The 17379-nt window shown below is 52.7% G+C and overlaps 8 protein-coding genes across 8 annotated transcripts; 3 read left to right on the top strand and 5 right to left on the bottom strand.

The window, feature by feature from the left end:
• The first annotated feature begins 285 nt into the window (after positions 1 to 285).
• BO86DRAFT_346338 (NADH-quinone oxidoreductase subunit D) lies at positions 286 to 2359 on the top strand. Its single transcript, XM_025669240.1, has 3 exons — positions 286 to 1075; positions 1138 to 1858; positions 1915 to 2359. Exons 1-3 carry the CDS (start codon positions 404 to 406, stop codon positions 1950 to 1952), a joined length of 1431 nt encoding a protein of 476 aa, XP_025523848.1. The 5' UTR covers positions 286 to 403; the 3' UTR covers positions 1953 to 2359.
• Positions 2360 to 2882: 523 nt separating this feature from the next.
• BO86DRAFT_403243 (ubiquitin-conjugating enzyme E2) lies at positions 2883 to 3865 on the top strand (the record flags this gene model as incomplete). The annotated part of the gene is made up of 4 exons (XM_025673922.1): positions 2883 to 2909; positions 2993 to 3004; positions 3174 to 3324; positions 3543 to 3865. The coding sequence occupies 4 exons, from the start codon at positions 2883 to 2885 to the stop codon at positions 3863 to 3865; spliced, it is 513 nt and encodes a 170-aa protein (XP_025523847.1).
• An 882-nt stretch (positions 3866 to 4747) lies between these two features.
• BO86DRAFT_403242 (serine/threonine-protein kinase) lies at positions 4748 to 6198 on the bottom strand (the record flags this gene model as incomplete). The annotated part of the gene is made up of 4 exons (XM_025673921.1): positions 4748 to 5574; positions 5652 to 5808; positions 5865 to 6072; positions 6155 to 6198. The coding sequence occupies 4 exons, from the start codon at positions 6196 to 6198 to the stop codon at positions 4748 to 4750; spliced, it is 1236 nt and encodes a 411-aa protein (XP_025523846.1).
• A 2386-nt stretch (positions 6199 to 8584) lies between these two features.
• On the bottom strand, positions 8585 to 9941 carry BO86DRAFT_279813 (uncharacterized protein; the record flags this gene model as incomplete). The annotated part of the gene is made up of 3 exons (XM_025667320.1): positions 8585 to 9196; positions 9245 to 9712; positions 9816 to 9941. Coding segments are annotated over 3 exons (1206 nt in total), but the record flags the coding sequence as incomplete, so codon positions are not given.
• Positions 9942 to 10645: 704 nt separating this feature from the next.
• Positions 10646 to 11661, bottom strand: BO86DRAFT_421996 (NAD(P)-binding protein; the record flags this gene model as incomplete). Its single annotated transcript, XM_025675313.1, has 3 exons — positions 10646 to 11210; positions 11282 to 11505; positions 11569 to 11661. 3 exons carry the CDS (start codon positions 11659 to 11661, stop codon positions 10646 to 10648), a joined length of 882 nt encoding a protein of 293 aa, XP_025523844.1.
• Positions 11662 to 11922: 261 nt separating this feature from the next.
• BO86DRAFT_369727 (uncharacterized protein) lies at positions 11923 to 13687 on the bottom strand (the record flags this gene model as incomplete). Its single annotated transcript, XM_025670255.1, has 3 exons — positions 13641 to 13687; positions 12223 to 13577; positions 11923 to 12157 (listed from the first exon to the last, which is right to left on the bottom strand). The coding sequence occupies exons 1-3, from the start codon at positions 13665 to 13667 to the stop codon at positions 11923 to 11925; spliced, it is 1617 nt and encodes a 538-aa protein (XP_025523843.1). The 5' UTR covers positions 13668 to 13687.
• Positions 13688 to 13856: 169 nt separating this feature from the next.
• On the top strand, positions 13857 to 15393 carry BO86DRAFT_369724 (NAD(P)-binding protein). The gene is made up of 4 exons (XM_025670254.1): positions 13857 to 14643; positions 14720 to 14767; positions 14831 to 14923; positions 15007 to 15393. The coding sequence occupies exons 1-4, from the start codon at positions 14121 to 14123 to the stop codon at positions 15354 to 15356; spliced, it is 1014 nt and encodes a 337-aa protein (XP_025523842.1). The 5' UTR covers positions 13857 to 14120; the 3' UTR covers positions 15357 to 15393.
• Positions 15394 to 16289: 896 nt separating this feature from the next.
• Positions 16290 to 17301, bottom strand: BO86DRAFT_369723 (glutathione S-transferase family protein; the record flags this gene model as incomplete). The annotated part of the gene is made up of 5 exons (XM_025670253.1): positions 16290 to 16504; positions 16561 to 16728; positions 16792 to 16849; positions 16921 to 17145; positions 17206 to 17301. 5 exons carry the CDS (start codon positions 17299 to 17301, stop codon positions 16290 to 16292), a joined length of 762 nt encoding a protein of 253 aa, XP_025523841.1.
• Between the last annotated feature and the right edge of the window lie 78 nt (positions 17302 to 17379).

The following is a 17379-nucleotide window of genomic DNA, read 5'->3' as shown; positions in this document are numbered from 1 at the left end:
CGGAGGGACAATAATTTGAAGCGGATTCTCAGAAAAGTTCTTTGACCGCAGCGGCAGTATTTTCTGCAGGGCCAAAGGCGGCGAAGAGCGGGAGGGGAAGCAGAGCAGGACTCTATTCTGCACCCGGCGGGAACAGCTGTCAGCCGCACTAGGGAACTGAGCAATAGAGGGCCCAGCGGGAGACCAACCAGAGACGGCCTGATGACCAGAAAGCTCCTCTCACGTGACGACCCAAAATGTATCTCGATTGGAAAGCGCAACCTCCAGAAGGCGTCACTGAGTCCGCCTCAATTCCACACTCCAATTCCCGCATCTCCACCCCTCCTTCCAACACCTCCATTGTGTCTGGGCTGAGGGCTGTTCCGCCTCTTCTCACCCTCGTCCTTGCTCCCCGCTCTTCCGAATGGCTGCTCCCTTCGCTCGCCTGGCGGGCAATGCGCCCAAAAGGCTTTGCCTCCGCCCCTCTACCTTCTCCAGAAACACCGCTCTCCCCAGATGCCGTTCGATCACGACGACTCTGCCTCGCCGGGCGGCCGAGCCGACCAGCTACCAGGCGACGAAGCTCATTCCGACTGACCCGACCTTTTCCTCCTTCGCCAATAAGGAAGGTGCCTCCGAAGACGATTACGCCGCCGACATGGAGTCCACGGACGCAGGGGCTAATCGCAAGATCCGCCATTACACCGTCAACTTCGGTCCCCAGCACCCGGCTGCTCACGGTGTGCTTCGGTTGATTCTGGAGCTCAATGGTGAAGAGATCGTCCGCGCAGATCCCCACGTTGGATTGCTCCACCGTGGTACCGAGAAGTTGATAGAGTACAAGTCCTATATGCAGGCCCTGCCGTACTTCGACCGATTGGATTACGTCTCCATGATGACCAACGAGCAGTGCTTCTCCCTGGCTGTTGAGAAGCTGTTGAACGTCGAGATCCCCGACAGAGCCAAGTGGATCCGTACCTTGTTCGGCGAGATCACCCGTATCCTGAACCACCTCATGTCCGTCCTTTCACACGCCATGGATGTTGGTGCTTTGACGCCTTTCTTGTGGGGCTTCGAGGAACGTGAGAAGCTCATGGTAGGCCGCGCTGTCCGTGTCACTTGAGCTCAATTGAGCTAATCTGTGATTGTTTGTCCTAGGAATTCTACGAACGAGTTTCGGGTGCCCGTCTTCACGCTGCCTACGTCCGCCCCGGTGGTGTGTCCCAGGACATCCCCATCGGTCTTCTCGATGATATCTACCAGTGGGCCACCCAATTCGGTGACCGCATTGATGAGACTGAGGAGCTGTTGACGGACAACCGTATCTGGAAGGCCAGAACCCAGGGTGTCGGTGTCGTCAGCGCCGCCGAGGCTCTGAACATGAGTTTCACCGGTGTCATGTTGCGTGGATCCGGTGTCCCCTGGGATATCCGCAAGTCGCAGCCCTATGATGCCTATGACCAGGTCGAGTTCGACGTGCCCGTTGGTGTCAACGGTGACTGCTACGACCGTTACCTGTGCCGTATGGAGGAATTCCGCCAGTCCCTCCGCATTATCCACCAGTGCTTGAACAAGATGCCCGCTGGTCCCGTCCGTGTCGAGGACTACAAGATCTCCCCTCCTCCTCGTGCCGCCATGAAGGAGAACATGGAGGCTCTGATCCACCACTTCCTGCTGTTCACCAAGGGCTACTCTGTGCCCCCCGGAGAGACCTACTCCGCCATCGAGGCTCCCAAGGGTGAGATGGGTGTGTTCCTGGTCAGTGACGGTAGCGAGAGACCCTACCGCTGCAAGATCCGTGCTCCCGGATTTGCCCACTTGGGTGGTTTCGACCAAGTATCTCGTGGCCACTTGTTGGCCGATGCTGTTGCTATTATCGGTATGTTCTGCCATTTTCAAGAAAGATTTCCAGACAACCAGCTAATTGTTTGTTAGGTACTATGGATCTTGTGTTCGGTGAAGTCGATCGGTAGAGTTGGATGAAGCGTGGCTGAGTATTTCCAGGACCTGTAAAACAGCTTCAAGACACGTGATTCTGATATGGGGCACCCAACCATTTTCTTTTGCTATTTAGAAGCGAATACAAATGACCAAGAGAGAAAAAGAGATTCATTGTCTATATCACTTGTGCGTGTATGGGAAGTGTGTGGGACCAGGGAGCTGTGGGGATATATCAGTTGTACCAATTGGTTTTCATGGCGTTGACTATGTTTGTTCTGATTTCCTGTGTTTTCTGTCTCGTCCTGCACTGTGACCATGTCTCGAGTTTCCTTTTATATCTTCAAATCACCCTGTGTATAGTGACACCAAAACTTTCTGACAACATCTGATTTTGGAAACATATCAGTGAGAAGAAGGGGGTAGGGGGTAGGGGGTAGGGGGTAGGGGATTTGGATGAAAGAGAGTATGATGACCTGAATTGGTCCCGAGGGAAAGGAAGTTGACCTGATCATGTACGGCATACGGGACTGTATATACGGCGGACAGGACGATCACGTGGGGAAGGTCTGATCAGGTGACGGGGTGCCTCGGGCAGATCTCCAGCTGATCGACGAGCGGAGCTAGTCCACTCTTTCCATTCCATAGATCAGACGCACTCTTTCTTTGCTTCATACAAATTATCTTGCATGACCTTTCTGCCACAGAAACACCCCACTTTCGCAGCTACCTCTTCTTACTCGGTCTTTTCTTCTTCCAACAGTTCCCTTCCAGAGACACTGCATTCTTGTTTCGCATCTCCCCACCCATAAAGTTCCAGACGTCATCTCCGAACTGACCGTACGACTCGACTCCGCAGAGCCTCACTCAACGGCCGCTGGCTTTTATACTTGAACACCGCTGGAACCCGAGGTGGATGCCTTTGACCTTCTGGGCGTGTGCTGTGCAAGATCCTTATCCACAAGATGTTCGCTACAAAGCGGTTAAGCAAGGTATGTTCTCTTCCTTTTGCCTCTCCGTCCCATCCCCCCGCGAAGACAAGTTTCCCCGGCTAACGTTACACCGTCCGTCGCAGGAGCTTCTCAAGGTATGAAGGAGTCCCCCCTCCCCCGCCACGAATCCCTCAACAATCATGGGATTTACCTTCAGCAAGAACCTCGCTCTTCTCGACATTCCACTCTCTAACCCAACACACCCCTCGAAAAAAAAGACCCAGTCCACCAGCTAACACCCGGCGCCTTTTACGTGGCACACAGATAAAAGAACACCTCCCGCCCGGCATCTCGATCGTCAAATCCGACAACCTCGAAGAATGGCTCATGGACATCAAAGTGCTGGACGAGAATCCGCTGTATCTGAACGAAACCTACCGGTTGAAGTTCACCTTCAGCAAGAAATATCCAATTGGTACGGTTTCCCCCTGCTGCCACAAGTATGGATGGGGATGGATGGATGATGCCCCGCGATCTGAATCCCAACCCCGCGCTGCTCTCCCACTCAAGCATTGAACACCACCACCACCACCACCACCACCACCACCACCACACCCTCTCATCTACATAAATCCCTCTGCAATCACATATGCCAGTACATGCAATACTAATCTCATTGGGAAAAAAATCCAGAACCCCCCGAAGTTCAATTCGTCACCACACCTACACCCACCTCCCCCCCCCCCGCCTCCTCCGATGATAATGCAATCACAAACCCCCGCCGCACTATCCCCATCCACCCGCATATCTACAGCAACGGGATCATCTGCCTCGACCTCCTCAGCTCGGCCGGCTGGTCGCCCGTGCAGACCGTCGAGAGCGTCTGCATGAGCATCCAGAGCATGCTGACGGCCAACAGCCGCAACGAGCGGCCCCCCGGCGACAAGGACTTCGTCTCGTATAACCGCCGCCGGCCCCGGGATATTAATTTCATGTACGATGATGATAATGTATAGCGCTTTCTCTTCCTATCCGGGGTTGGGATTGGGGGTGGGGGAGGGGGGTTTCGGTTTGGGGGTGGTGGTTGAAGGCGAGGACGATGGCCCTGTGCTGAGCGATGGGCTTGGAGGGGAGAAGGGGAGAGGGAACAGGGAGCCGAAGTCCATTTCTGAGTGATCTCTTTCCCGCAGCTTCGTTCTTGGGTTCTATTCTGCCGCCTTGTCGTCGGTTGTGTTTCCATCTGCATGCGGGGGTTGGTTTATTGGCGCGGGCGTATCTGGAGTTTTCTTTTTGGTATGTGTTTCTGGTTTCGATTGATTCCCTTGGCTGAGCCGAGGCTGAAGCTGAGGCTGAGGCTGGTGTCCACACGTAGTTATCTCCCTCCCGCATCTCCCATATCGTCCGTCTTCTGGCATTCGGGGACTTCATATATCTTACTGCCGTGCCTAATGCTTCCCCGTCTTGCCTTGTTTCTCCTTCTGCCTGTGGATTCAAGAAATGAACCACTATATCTTTACTAATATAACTCTGTGACTTTATCTTAACTTCGTTAGATACTGTACGATGTAACAGCCAAAACGCGAAGATGCACCAATGATCAGATTCTCGTTCACACAAAGATGGACAACCCACTAGAAGATAAGGAAACTATGGACGGGGAATCATTTGAAAAGAAAAGAAAACTGCAGAGGGAGCATTCTCCTCTCCACGGTGTGTGTGTTCATGGTGTCCAAAGAAAAAAAGCAAGGAAAATAAAAAGCCAATGCCCCCTGCCCCCATTTGAGAAAAAAAAGAGCAAACGTGGGCACACAGATAGTAGGGTCGGAAAGACATCTCACACCATCTCCCTCACTCTATGGGTAAGCTTCGCTAAACTTCGTAAGACGCAGACCACCAAATCAAGCATGAGAGGTCTTCTCGCGAGCCTCGCGTTCCACACGTTCGCGCTCCTCGGTCTCCTTCGCCTCGCGCACCTTGGCCAGGACAACCTCCCGGAAGATTGCGCCGCGGGCGACCTTGCTGAGGCTGCGCTTCTTGCGGGTGGCGTCGCTTTCCGGGGACGAGGGCGCGGACTTGCCGTTGGGGGAGGCCGGGTCGGTCGAGTGGGGGGCAGCGGCGGCGGCGGCGGCGTCGGCGGCCTCGCCGCCAGCCACATCGACGACGCTGGGGATATCCTCGTCGTCGTCCTCCTGCATTTTGAGGGACTCAATGCGGTTGGCCAGCTTGATGATCTCGATGCCGCGGCGCAGACGCGAGCGGGCGATGTAGGCGCGGATCTCGGGCAGCAGGTCGCGGTCGCTGGCAGTCTCGCCGGTCAGCCAGGGGTGCTTCAGGGCGTCCTCGGACGTCACGCGCTTGGCGGGGTCCGGCTGCAGCATCGTGAGGATGAAGTCCTTGGCGTCCTGGGAGACGTCGCGCCAGTAGCGCTCGTGGAAGATGATCCGCCCCGTGCGGCACTCCTCGATCAGGTCGGTCAGGTTCTCGGACCGGAAGGGCGAGTAGCCGCACAGGAGGGTGTAGGTGATCACGCCGAGGGACCACATGTCGACGGCCTTGCCGTGGCCCTTCTTCAGCATCACCTCGGGCGCAGCGTAGCCGAACGATCCCGCCATGCTGGTGAGCACCTCGCTGGGGCTATCCAACATCTTGGCGATGCCGAAGTCAGCCAGGACCAAGGGGGAATCGGGGGCGCGGGTGAGGTATAGAAGGTTCTCGGGCTTCAGATCTGTCGCATACGATGAAAATCAGTTTCTGCGCAAGACAATTCGCAGAATCTGGAAGCGGGTCCAGGAGCGAACTCACCTCTGTGGACAATGTTCCGCTCGTGCAGGTAATGTACGGCACCGAGCACCTGCCGGATGACTCGAGAGGCGTCCTTCTCTGTGAACTTTCCATATTCGCAAATGCGATCGAACAACTCTCCACCCGTGGCCAGTTGCGTGACAATGTAGAACTTGTCCTATCGAGCTGTTAGAGAGAAAAGCAACGACGAGGCGAGCCACCGTGTTGACCGACCTTCGATTCGAACCAATCGACAAAGTGGACGATATTGGGGTGGTTCAGAGCCTGAAGCATCTCCAGCTCATCGTAGACCATGCGCTCATTGCCTCGGACATTCTTCTTCAGGATGATCTTAATCGCGACTTTCCCTTTGCTGCTATCCGCCTCCCGAACGATACCATATGTGCCAGCACCGAGCGTTCTTCCGAATTTGTAGTGGGACCTATACAGAAAGAGCACAAAGCACTTCTTAGTACGCCTGCCACACGAAGAGAGTATTAGGGGGAAAGGGTGGAGAGCTGTACTTCTTCTCGTAGCTTTCCGGCTGTCCAGACAGCTTGTTGAGCATATTAGAGACTAAAAGAAACCCCAAAGTTAGCGCATGTCGGTCGAGTCATTTGCTTGCAAAATAAGCGACGGATCAATGCACATGAGCCACACACTCCCACAGCAAGACAGATAGACGGTATAAGGAAAACGGAGACAACAACAATGCCTCACGAGATTGGCGGACCAAGAAAGCAGATCAGAATGAGGAATCCACCCCAGACCCGGACACTGGGGTCACAGAGCAAGGTGATGGGGAACGAGGTATCCATGGGCGGTTGTGTTGTGAAGTCCACCAGCTCCAAGACACAAGCAAAGATAGGAGATAGGATAAGGAGCAGCGATAGCGCTTCAAGGCAAGCGAAGCTACCACGAGGCGTGGACTATGTCTCGTGGAACGAGGGTGGGTGATGAGAACGCAAGCATGAAAGAGGCTGACAACGTACAACTCATCTCGACGGGGGATTAAGGCCGATGTCCTGGCCTTAGGATCTAAAAAGTAGTGTGCGGTGGGCTCTGACCAGCGAGCGCGCGAAGAATCGATGGGAAACCCCGCACGTGCGAGTAGTAGCGGGGCGGTTCAAACGAGGTCGGAGAAAATCACGGTCGAGGGTCGTGGGAAAGAGATTGAACTAGAGGAGCAGTGATTACGGGTGAGTATATGACCAGATCAGAAGGAAGAACTAAACTGCGTCAGGTGTGAGGTAGAAAATCCAGGGGGGGAGAAGACCAGACAAGTTGCGGATGAGCGATAAGGGGGGGGGGGGGGGGGGGTAAAGTGTAAAAAAAGAGGGTGGAGGAGGGTGTAAACACGGGCGGGTGGCAGCGGTACGGTACCTGAGGCGTGAATCGGCAATGCACGTGCAAGGCAATGCAATGCAGAGTGAGGGTGAGTATAAGAGAATCAGGCAGAGCACGTCAATAAGAGAGAGGTATAAGGGCCAGCGAGGGTTTTATTTGAAAAGAAAGGTGAGAGTTAGTTAGGGAGAGAGAGGGAGATAGTGGGAAGGGTAACCTAGTGAGCGGGAGGAAGTACGGAAGTACAAAGTTCTAGCCCGTGGGTGGTGGAAGCACAGCCACGGCTGAAGTACATACAAGGCTGCCGCATTATTGGAGCTCTCTCCGTACAGTAACGACTGGTCCTCTGCTCTACGCAAGCAATCAAGCTGTCGTATTTGACGTCAACTCCCAACGGAACTGAATCTTCAGCCCAATGGTTCAAGCCAATCCAGTCCGTCCTCATGACCATTACTAGGTACTAGGTAGAGAGTAGGGAGTAAATCCACCCAAAAATACTAGGTGAGTGTAGGCAATAACATGCAGCCTTGCCAATCAGGCACCCCACCGAACAGTCATGTCGCGCACTGAACCTGAAACCGCCAGTCCAGTCCCTGACGCTAAATCAGCCCTGTTGACCTGTTTAATTAATTCTCCAGGCGCCTCCTCCCTCCTCTCCCTCACCCAAATTTGTGCCGCCCTCAGATTTTATAGGAATACTGTCCTACTGCCTATAGTAAGACATTTGGGAATCCACCAACGCCCACAGCAATTGTCACTACCTACGGAGTACTCCTTTGCCGAACACTCACGCCAAGTCAGCTAGCTAGCTAGCTATATTTAGCAATTCGTACTCGTACACTGTCACTGGGTAAAACCACAGGCAAGCTACTTTTGGCCCCCAAGCCCAAAGGGGACAAAAACTACCTAGGACTAAAGCACCGCAAAATCGGATCTATCTCAATCGGAGCTGTAACTCAACTATCACCTGCCACAAAAAGTCTGTAGTTTAATTGCCCGGAATTGATTGGATCGCGTGGGCTTGGAGCCAATCTGTCTTTTTTTTTTCTTTTTTCTTTTTGCGCAGAGCCTTGTGAAACAACCCTGATACGACCCACTGGCTTCGCGGCCCTATCACTGCTGGTGTTGAAGTACTCAGTCACGATCGCTGTGTTTCACGAAGTCAATGCATGGAAGTCTCGAGAAATAAACAAATGACATGCATGAAATGCATCCTGTGTCCACTTATCGATCCCCGACGCATACAAGGTGAAGGGGCAGTGGCTATCTGGTTGCCCTAATTAGTGCTGTGTTGCCGGCTCGGAAATCACTGCGTTCTGGGCACCGGCTCCACTGTTTGTACCTCACAGCTCCTCAATGCAATCAACCTCAGATAGTTTCTGCATCTGGAGAAAGTATAGACAGGCCATCGCTGACTACCCTTACAATTATCACCCCATTGCTAAGTTACCTGTACAAACCTCGCAACCATGCTATGCATATGCAATCGTCAACGCCAAGTGCAACCCTCAAAGATCGCTAGGCCGACACGCCAAAGGCAAACAAACTCAATGCAACTCAGACGCCAATAAATCCATGCAACCAGCAAGAACAATCAATCATTGCACTTCCTTCAGATATAGCTCTTCCAAGACCCTGGAGCAGTAGGCCCGGTAGTACTCCTCTCCCTTCCACCCTCGTCGTCGAGACTTGGTCCCGACTGTCTGCCACCCTTCATTGCGTAGCCTCTCAATCCGCTGCTCCATGCTCTCTGTGACGAGTACTCGTCCCGAGCTGTTATCCGCAGACTTGGCATGAGATACAGCTAACGAAGAAGAATTTCGATCTCCCTCCTTCACAGGACTGAAGCTCCAGAAAGAAGCTGAGCGTCGGATGCTCTTCGATACACGGCGCGCGTGCTGCATCTCGTTTACTTCCTCTATCATGGCCCGGATAGTGGTGATGCTTGAGGCGATCTGGGTATTAAGAGAGCGTATACTGCTGTTGTAGTTCGAGATATGGTTGGAGTACTCTGTGGGGTATGGAAGAATTCTCCGCCCTTCTTCCAAGCTAGAAATGGCTTCTGCGAGGTGTGCCTCGTGTCGAGGTTCGGGAGAAGGGGTTTGAACGTGTCGTGGAGCAACTTTGAGGGGGACCCGGGGAGGTGGACGAGCAAGAGGAATCTTGCTTGTGCCGGCACTGCTGTCCATCGGGCGACTTGCCATAGCATGTAAATCACTGGTCTCGCTTGCTCTCGGTGCATCATCACAAGTGCCCGATATGGTAGAAACAGAAGCCCCGGAAGGTTTTCTGACATTCAAGGGAGATGGAACTAAGTGGCTTTGACTGGCGCTTGTAGCTAGAATCCCTGTGCATAGCTCCTCTTGAAATTGCTTAGCTTCATCATCGCCCTCGTGTGAGACAAACGGATCCTCATCCACGCTGCCGTAGATAAGAGATCGTTCGATCATATCCGCAAGGCTGCTTGCAAGGCTCGAGGGCCTAGTTCTCGATCCCGGGGAGTCAGAATACGAGGACGAATCCGAGGCGACTGAAGTAAATAAGGCCTCGGACAGGTGCGAGTAGCGCTCGGTGGTTGGGACGGGATACGGCAAGACAGCACTGCAGTTGATGAAACAGTCTAGAGCAGAGTGCAGCAATGGGAGCTTGCTGTGAGAGTAATTGTGAGCGGAAAGGCCCATTGCCTCATAGCAGATGGCGCTGTAGAAGTAGAGGAAAGTCTGGTGAACAGGATGGATCTGGCACGACCGGTGTAAGTACTTGACTCACGCACGTCCCAGGCTCGCTCGGGCTATTTATCTCAGATCCGGTCGACTCGCCTCCCAAGAGCTAGATACTTACTGGCTCTGGCGCGGTCATGAGCATTTCCGAGACGCGCGCAGTGCACTGCTTGTATTGTCGCTGGGCATAGAGGAGCTTTATGGCACGGAGGGCAACCTGCCATTCTCCAGGCGATTGAGGGTAGATGGAAGGGCTGGATGGAGGAGTCTCGATTCTCTTCTCAGCCATGATGGGCGACATCAGAGCCAGAACAGCGCAAGGAGACGAGCTGAGGATCAGTGAAATCGCTGACTAGAAAGGTGGTTGCGAGGGCATCGAGGTAAACTTTGTATAGATGGGGGCAGTCTCCACAATCACGTCTCTGACACGTCCAAGCGGGGCGTTCGTGTCGTTTTGGTGTCTGGCGTGTGAGCTGAAGAGCGTGCAGTTATAAGAATAACCTTTGTCCTTCTTTGATGAGGTCATTCATGTGATGGGTAGAAGTTTTTCGGTGGATGAGGAAAGGATGAGGATGGGATGACGCCTCACATGCCTGCAGTTCCGGCATGCCATACCTTCCTGATTAGGAAGTGAATGTCAAACCAATTCACATCCCGAATCTGACAGTGCATGTTGAACGCATGGCTAGCATTCCTGTCACTCACCAGTTTGGTGAGTCTTCAGCCCTCTCAAACTATCTGGTCTTAGATGCCTACTCTGTCCGATGCTGCACATACCACTGATCTCAGCGATCGTGTCAGGCTACCGCCTTATACCCTTTTGGTTTGCGAGTAACTTGGATCACATCGACAAGTCATGTACAAGCCCACTGACAGATAATTCTATAGACGTCCTCTCAGCAAAACAAGTACCGTACCTTCAATCATCATCAAAGTTTCGTGAAAGAATCTTCAAAGATCGGTGTGATCTACGATCCCCTCCAGCTCCGCACAGATCGCTAGTTTCTCTTCACAAGCCTTGCGGATGGCACTGATAGCATCCTTCCCAATGGGCAACCGCAACGGCAATTGCTTGCCCTGCCAGCGGCCGGTCCCCTTAACCGCCTCGACAACCACCGCAGCTGCCTTCGCAGGATCGCCCGACTGATTGTGGTTCGACGCCGCACAACCCGCCGCCACCAGACGATTCATTTCCACATATTCCGGCAGCTGGCGAGGGGCCCGGTATTGAATATTGCCGGGCGCCATCACCTCCGTGCGGAAGTAGCCGTAGGTCAGGAGCGAGGTCCGGATCCCAAAGGGTGCCAGCTCGAGGGCCAGGTTGGGGACGACAGTCTCCAACAGACCCTTGCCACCAGTGTAGCTCGTAGCCCCCGGCGCACCGTAGTAGACTCCTACAGTGCTAGAGAAGAGCACCGTTCCAGATTGCCGGGCGCGCATCAGAGGGAGAAAGGCGCGCGTCAGGTTGAGGGGGCCCAGAGCATTAGTGCGAAGGGCGCTGATGAGGAACGACTCGCTAGAAGAAGTTATCAAAATCTTAGGTCTTTTGAAGCCTCATAACAGTTTTAGAGAAGAGGCAGAACTAACGAGATTTCTTCGAAAATGCCTGCATCGATATATCCTGCGTTGTTGACCAACACGTCCACCTTGCCAAAGATCCCCCAGATCTCGCGGGCCTTAGTGTCGAGTTCTTCTTGCGAGCTGCTCACATCTAGCTCGAGCACGGCAGCGCCTGCATCTTTCAGAGCCGAGAGGCGGTCTCCACCGCTGACACCGTCGCGTGGGCGGGCAGTCGCAACGACTTGGTCGCCCTTTTTGATGTGACCCATTTGATTAGCATCCGTATAACCTTATCGAGGAAGGGACTCACTCACCTTGTCTAAGATCGCGCGGACCAAGGCCTCACCAATGCCGGAGGAGCAGCCAGTGACCACCCAGGTAAGAGGTTGTGATTGTACACTGGACATTGTATGTATGCAAGACTGAGATATCGCCCGGAGGAGAAGAGTAGAAGAGCAGAGGCGAAGTGAGTGAGGGAAATGGAAAGAACTGAGGAGGTAAGCAGGACAAGAGAGAGGTCGGTCATCATTTATGTAGTCAGCAGTGATAGAGATGGGGAAGTCATCGTACGCTAATCATTTTAGTCTCGCGTAGTGTAAGAACTAGTTAACTAGTGCCGAACATAGCACCGAAGAAAGGCAGCCGATCTTATAAATAGAGAACCCTGCTCACTCGAGCCTATCATTGACAGCAAGCTTGTGCTTCACCTTATGAACGGCCTCTGTGAGGATATTTCGAAACCTCTTCTTAGCATCCGATGGATCCTCTAATATGAGGTCATTCAGCCAGGAAAGGGCAGCGTCAATCAGCTCGATATCTAGTTCGACCTTCTTATGCCGGACGTTGTGGAGGTTGTTTGCTGTCAACAGCATTGTAGCAGATATGTAAGGACAGGTTGTTATCCTGTTGTGATTTTAGCAATCGCGTACACCTTCCGAAAGGAGGGGGCGGGGGTAAGGAGATGATACCATCGGAACCAACTGTCTCTGAACCAAATTTCCTGGATTAAGAGCACGAAATCTCGAGCCTCGTGTACAAGTCCTTCCCAGCATGGCGGTATCCGTAGTGGGCTGATGCCCCTACTATAATTGCGGACCCCGGTTATCCATTGCTCGTCCATTGCCTGAGCTCGGTTGATGAGCATCCTGCACTGCAGACCGCTTGAGTGAAGCACGCACAAGAAGCCCAAACTCGCAGGCTTGGTCCTCGCGGTCATGGTGACAACCGCGGCGCCGAATTCGAGCGGGATGGACGCTCTCCATTCATCTAATGCGACACTGATACTGTCGCGTAGCAAAGTTCGTTCCAAAGGGCTCTGCTTTGAGGCTTGCGTCGAGTAAAGATACCTATATATACGGCCCTCAATGCTGGCAAGCTGAATCCGGGCAAAGAGATAACTTAGCTTTGCTTTCCCATCATCGGTGACAAGGGTGCCAGCAGTGTTGTCATTGTCATCCAGGGACACCGGCAAGGAAGAAGGAAGGTCCACGTCAATATCGTCATCAAGCTGAACAGGAGGGATTTCAGCCCGCAGGCTGAGATCTTTGTCGAGAATGTATGCTATCCAGAAAACCCGGGCGTGTTGTCTCCTGTGTACAAGGTCGAGATGCGCTGATGCAGCACGGCTGTGTAGGCCCAACTTGTGTACAAGACGCATCGTAGCGGATACCAGCGTCAAAGCTGGAGTCGGGTCACGCGCCGTCTGGAGCACCATCACCATGCCGAGAAGTGTCTGTACATTCAGTAGGGAAACGTCTCCCGTCATCAATGTTGAGACTACTGATTGCGCGTTGCTGAGATATTCGCTGGTGTGCTCAGTCTGACGATGAAAGACGCCTTCAATCGTGCTACTGGGCCTATGTTGGCTGGCCAGAGCGAAGACGGTATTGATAGCAGCCCAAACGAGTGGATCGCGTTGTCGCGGGTGCAGGGCATAACACTGCCCAACCATACGCAAGAGCGTGTCGGCATGAAACAGCGGTAGCGCCGTGTTAAATGTATTGAGAAATATTCCAACCATTGCCATAGCCTTTGGCAGTGGAGGGAGCTTTAGCGTGCCAATTGCATGGTTCGGATCCTCGGATGATTGATCGTCAACCGGTGCTTCTCTTGCGATCTCCTCGAGCCGTTCGGCTTGATGGATTGCCCGATTCGGGGCCTTTGGCTGATATGAGAAATTCTGAGTCGCGCGGCGTCGTGCTCTCGGTCTGGCTTTACGGCGCAGAGCAATGTGTGTACACTCTGTTGCATAGTTGATGCAGTTGGAGCAACGGGGCTCCTGCCCGTCGCACTTGATCTTGCGAGTATAACATAGGTCGCATGCCTGCTCGAAACAGTTAAACAATGCTTCCTGGGACACACTACGGGGTTTCGGATTGATCCCGACCTTTCTTGGACGATTATCGGACTCCATTGTAGCTTGTCAGAATTGGCTTCTCAGGAGGGACTTGCACCTCCATGGAGCTGCTTGGTAATTTAAGTATCCCCATAACTCAGCTGCTTCCGCGGAAGCAGGCAGCCAGCTGACTAATTCTGTGGATTGATAAGTTAATCCCGACAACAACTTCTTCCCTCCAATGCCATCACTCAGCTCTGAGGGTATTTTCGTTTTCCAACTTGGTTTCTTTAGTTTCCAATGCGGGGTACTCTAGCTTCGTGGAGGCCGCCGGTATCCCACTGGGTACATCCCAGTTGAGAAAACAAGTACAAAAGCCTGACGAATGCGACAATCACTATTTATACGTCGGATTTCATTCCAATCCACAACCACCCATACAGCTAAACTACTCTTCAACCCATAGAACGCTCGTTTCCCATCTTTGTATACTGTCATTTGTGTATCCGACAACATTGCACGCTAGGAAAAATGTCTGTCCCCGACACCTCCCGCATTATAGTGGTCATGGGAGCCACCGGCAATCAAGGAGGGGGTATTGTTCGTGCCTTGCTGGGCTCCAGAATACCGGACGGAGGCCTTTGGCATGTTCGTGGGACCACACGAGATCCCAATTCGACGAAAGCGAGGCAATTCCTGGCCGACCACCAGACCGTCGACCAACGCCTGTCGCTCGTGCCCGGGCACGTCGATGACCAAACGTCCCTCCAAGCCGCCTTCGCAGGCGCATACGGCGTATTTGCCATGACATCCGAGACCCAAGCTGGAAGGGTTTTGCACAAAGAGGAAGACCTGAAACACGAGGTGGAGGCAGGACGTCATATCGTCCTGGCAGCGGAGGCTTGTGGTGTCAAGCACTTCGTCTTCAGTAGCTTGCCGGATATGGTCCGCGCCACAGAAGGTCGATTCCCGAATATCCATCACATGAATAACAAGCATGAGGTCGAGAAATTTGCAAAGGAGAAACTCAGCGCGGTGACTTGTCTTATTCCGGGTGCGTGATTCTGCAGCACAGATTGCTGTGGGGATCCACAGCTGCACACCTTTTACTGACACTGATTTTCGCGCAGGGTTCTTTTATACCAATTTGTATTGGCCTCAATACTCTGACCGTCGATGTAAGTTCAGCTCGAAATGCCTAGTTCTCGAAACAATTCCGGATTGATGCGATGATTCAATAGCGGACGGTGTTGTTCGGTTTCGCATCCCCATCCCCAGCGGCCAGGTTGCGCAGTGGACCGATCCAATCCATGACATGGGCATGTTTGCATCCAGTAAGTCCCTTTCCCAAATCTACATGGCATCGAACTTTAGAGATGCCTTGAAGTATGACTGACATGTTAACTTGCTCGGGTAGGGGTGTTCGAGATGGGTACTGAAAAAACCCGTGGCAAGACGTACTTTGTGCTAAGCTCTCGAGTCACCCCTGTTGAGATGATAGAGACATTTACAAGGGTCACCGGTCAGCCCGCAGTTCATGAACCGATAACCGCAGAGGAGTTCGGCGAAATGACAGCTCCGTTCGTTGGGCCAGCCTTCCAAAGGGATGCCACAGAGATGATGGAATGGGCTGCCATACTGCCAGCGGACAAGATTTGTTACGGTGCCTTCGATGAACACGAGGACCACTCCTTTGAGGAACTAGGGTTGAAGGCATCCTCTTTTGAGGAATGGCTCTGCCGTAGTGGCTGGATGGGTCCAGCATGATTGTCAGAAAGAGATGTTAATTAGCCCAGCATGGCACGTTTTAAAACACAGGCAGGCTTATCAGAATCTGGAATAACGAACAATCCAAATTGCATTCTACAGGCCTGGACAATTAATTGAATAGATTAATTCAACCCTGTACTATTTGCCGGACACTGTTCCCAGCCACAATAGCTGATATTCGGCTAGAAGCAGGGATTTAATATATTATGATTCAGCCCGGATCCTCTTACATTGCGCCGGGTACAGTGATTCTTGACGATGAGCAAAGAGCCTAGTTTGTTGCAAGCCTTGAGTAAAAAGCTTTCGTTGTAGCCACACGTATTGAAGAGCATTTTTACATGTTGCGACATGCGCAAGTGACGACCTCACTCGTCATTTACTATGCAAGTGGAAGTGTTCTATCGATGATGATAGAACCTACCTACATTCCAGACACCATACAATGAAAGAGGAAGGGTGTTAGAAGATATGAAACTGAAAGCTAGTAGGAGTTGCAAAAGACAAGATACTCTAGGCTGCTGGTTCTTCCCAGGCCGGCGATATGCTCTCGACACAGCGTATCGTTATTGATAGCCATACCACAGTACCTAAATCTCCAGGGGCTGACTCGAACCTCGGAGGGTTCGAGTGACAAAAAGCCTCTCCATCTTTTTTCGATAGCCTTTTCGACACTTGGTGATATCCTCTAAGTCGGCAGATAGCTTGCATTCCGTTGTCACATAATGAGAGCATTCTTATTCCTAGAAAAACTAACAGGGCCAGGACTCAACACATAACTGCCCATCCGAGTGTGAAACAAACCACAGGAAAAGAAGGATGACGAAAGATCAGCTCCAAAGCAGGAATCTCATGATGAGAAGAATGTTCTGGATCCGCACTACACAATACCCAAGCCCCAAGAGTCCAAATCAGACAAAACCAAGTCCACAATCAGACCTCCGCATCCCGCTTCATGCCCTCTTGAATCCAAGCCCCAGCAGCGCGACCCTTCGCATTCAACTCCTCATCCGAGAGCTTATTGAGCTCCAGATAAATATGCGGCCCGGGGGCATTCCGACCCTCCTCGAAGCCGGGCCGCTTCAACAATTCGAAGAGCCATTTCTTCACATGCGGAAACTCGTCAATGCTGGAGAGGCCACTATATTCTGCGCGTATCTGTCAGTGCCCTGTAGTTTTGGTAAGGGGGAGCGCGCCCACGTACTGTAAGCAGCCACCCAGTTCCACAAGGCGATATCCGCCACCGTGACCCGGTCACCAACCACGTAGCCGGATTGACTTTTGGCAAGATGGCCGTCCAGGACGCGGTACAAGCGGCGGGTCTCGTTCACGTAGCGGTTGATGGCGTACTCATGCTTCTCGGGGGCCATTCCTAGACAATCGATGAGAGTTCGAGCATATCCTACAATCAAATGCAAGCCTTGTCTTGACTTACTCGCGAAATGGTTGGCTTGCCCTTGCATCGGGCCCACCCCTCCCATCTGCCACATCAGCTGTGAGTTTGTCAGTTTCCATAAAAATAAAACCCGTTGTGGCGGCGGAACGCTGGAATTGCAATACTGACCCAATTGACGGTCTCCCAGTACTCGGGAGAGTCATAGGGGTATGACACTTTGTGGTCCTTGTCGTACCGAGCCACAAGATACAGCAGCATGCTGCCACTTTCGAACAGCGTAACCTTGTTGCCATTCTCGTCCTCATCGACCAAGGCAGGAATTCGACCGTTGGGGTTGATCTCGAGAAACCATGGCTCTTTTTGTTCGTGCTTGGGGATGTTGACTGGGTGAAGCTTTTGCGAAGGTCAGCTGACATGGCCCCTTCGATAGCCTCAAGGTGTGAGACGCTGTACCTTGTACTCCAAACCCAGCTCAGCTAGTAGAATTGTGGGCTTGAGGCCGTTAGGAGTGCCCTCGGTATAGAGGGTGATGCCGGTCTTGATTCCCATCTTCCAGCGCTGGCTCTGACAGTCAGATGTTCACGTAGTGATAGCGGCGATTCAGGATGCAACTAAACATAGAGCGCA

Source organism: Aspergillus japonicus (assembly GCF_003184785.1).
Source record: "Aspergillus japonicus CBS 114.51 unplaced genomic scaffold BO86scaffold_65, whole genome shotgun sequence".
NCBI classification, from domain to species: Eukaryota; Fungi; Ascomycota; class Eurotiomycetes; order Eurotiales; family Aspergillaceae; genus Aspergillus; species Aspergillus japonicus.
Note: the sequence above shows the minus strand (reverse complement) of the source record. Positions and strands in the feature narration are given on the sequence as shown.

Excerpts from the sequence above, each read along its gene's own strand:
- BO86DRAFT_369724 (XM_025670254.1), top strand. The coding sequence starts at position 14,121 with ATGTCTGTCCCCGACACCTCCCGCATTATAGTGGTCATGGGAGCCACC. Across the intron at positions 14,768-14,830 it reads TCAATACTCTGACCGTCGAT|CGGACGGTGTTGTTCGGTTT; the intron begins GTAAGTTCAGCT and ends ATGATTCAATAG. Across the intron at positions 14,924-15,006 it reads CATGGGCATGTTTGCATCCA|GGGTGTTCGAGATGGGTACT; the intron begins GTAAGTCCCTTT and ends TTGCTCGGGTAG.
- BO86DRAFT_346338 (XM_025669240.1), top strand. The coding sequence starts at position 404 with ATGGCTGCTCCCTTCGCTCGCCTGGCGGGCAATGCGCCCAAAAGGCTT. Across the intron at positions 1,076-1,137 it reads AGGAACGTGAGAAGCTCATG|GAATTCTACGAACGAGTTTC; the intron begins GTAGGCCGCGCT and ends TGTTTGTCCTAG. Across the intron at positions 1,859-1,914 it reads CGATGCTGTTGCTATTATCG|GTACTATGGATCTTGTGTTC; the intron begins GTATGTTCTGCC and ends ATTGTTTGTTAG.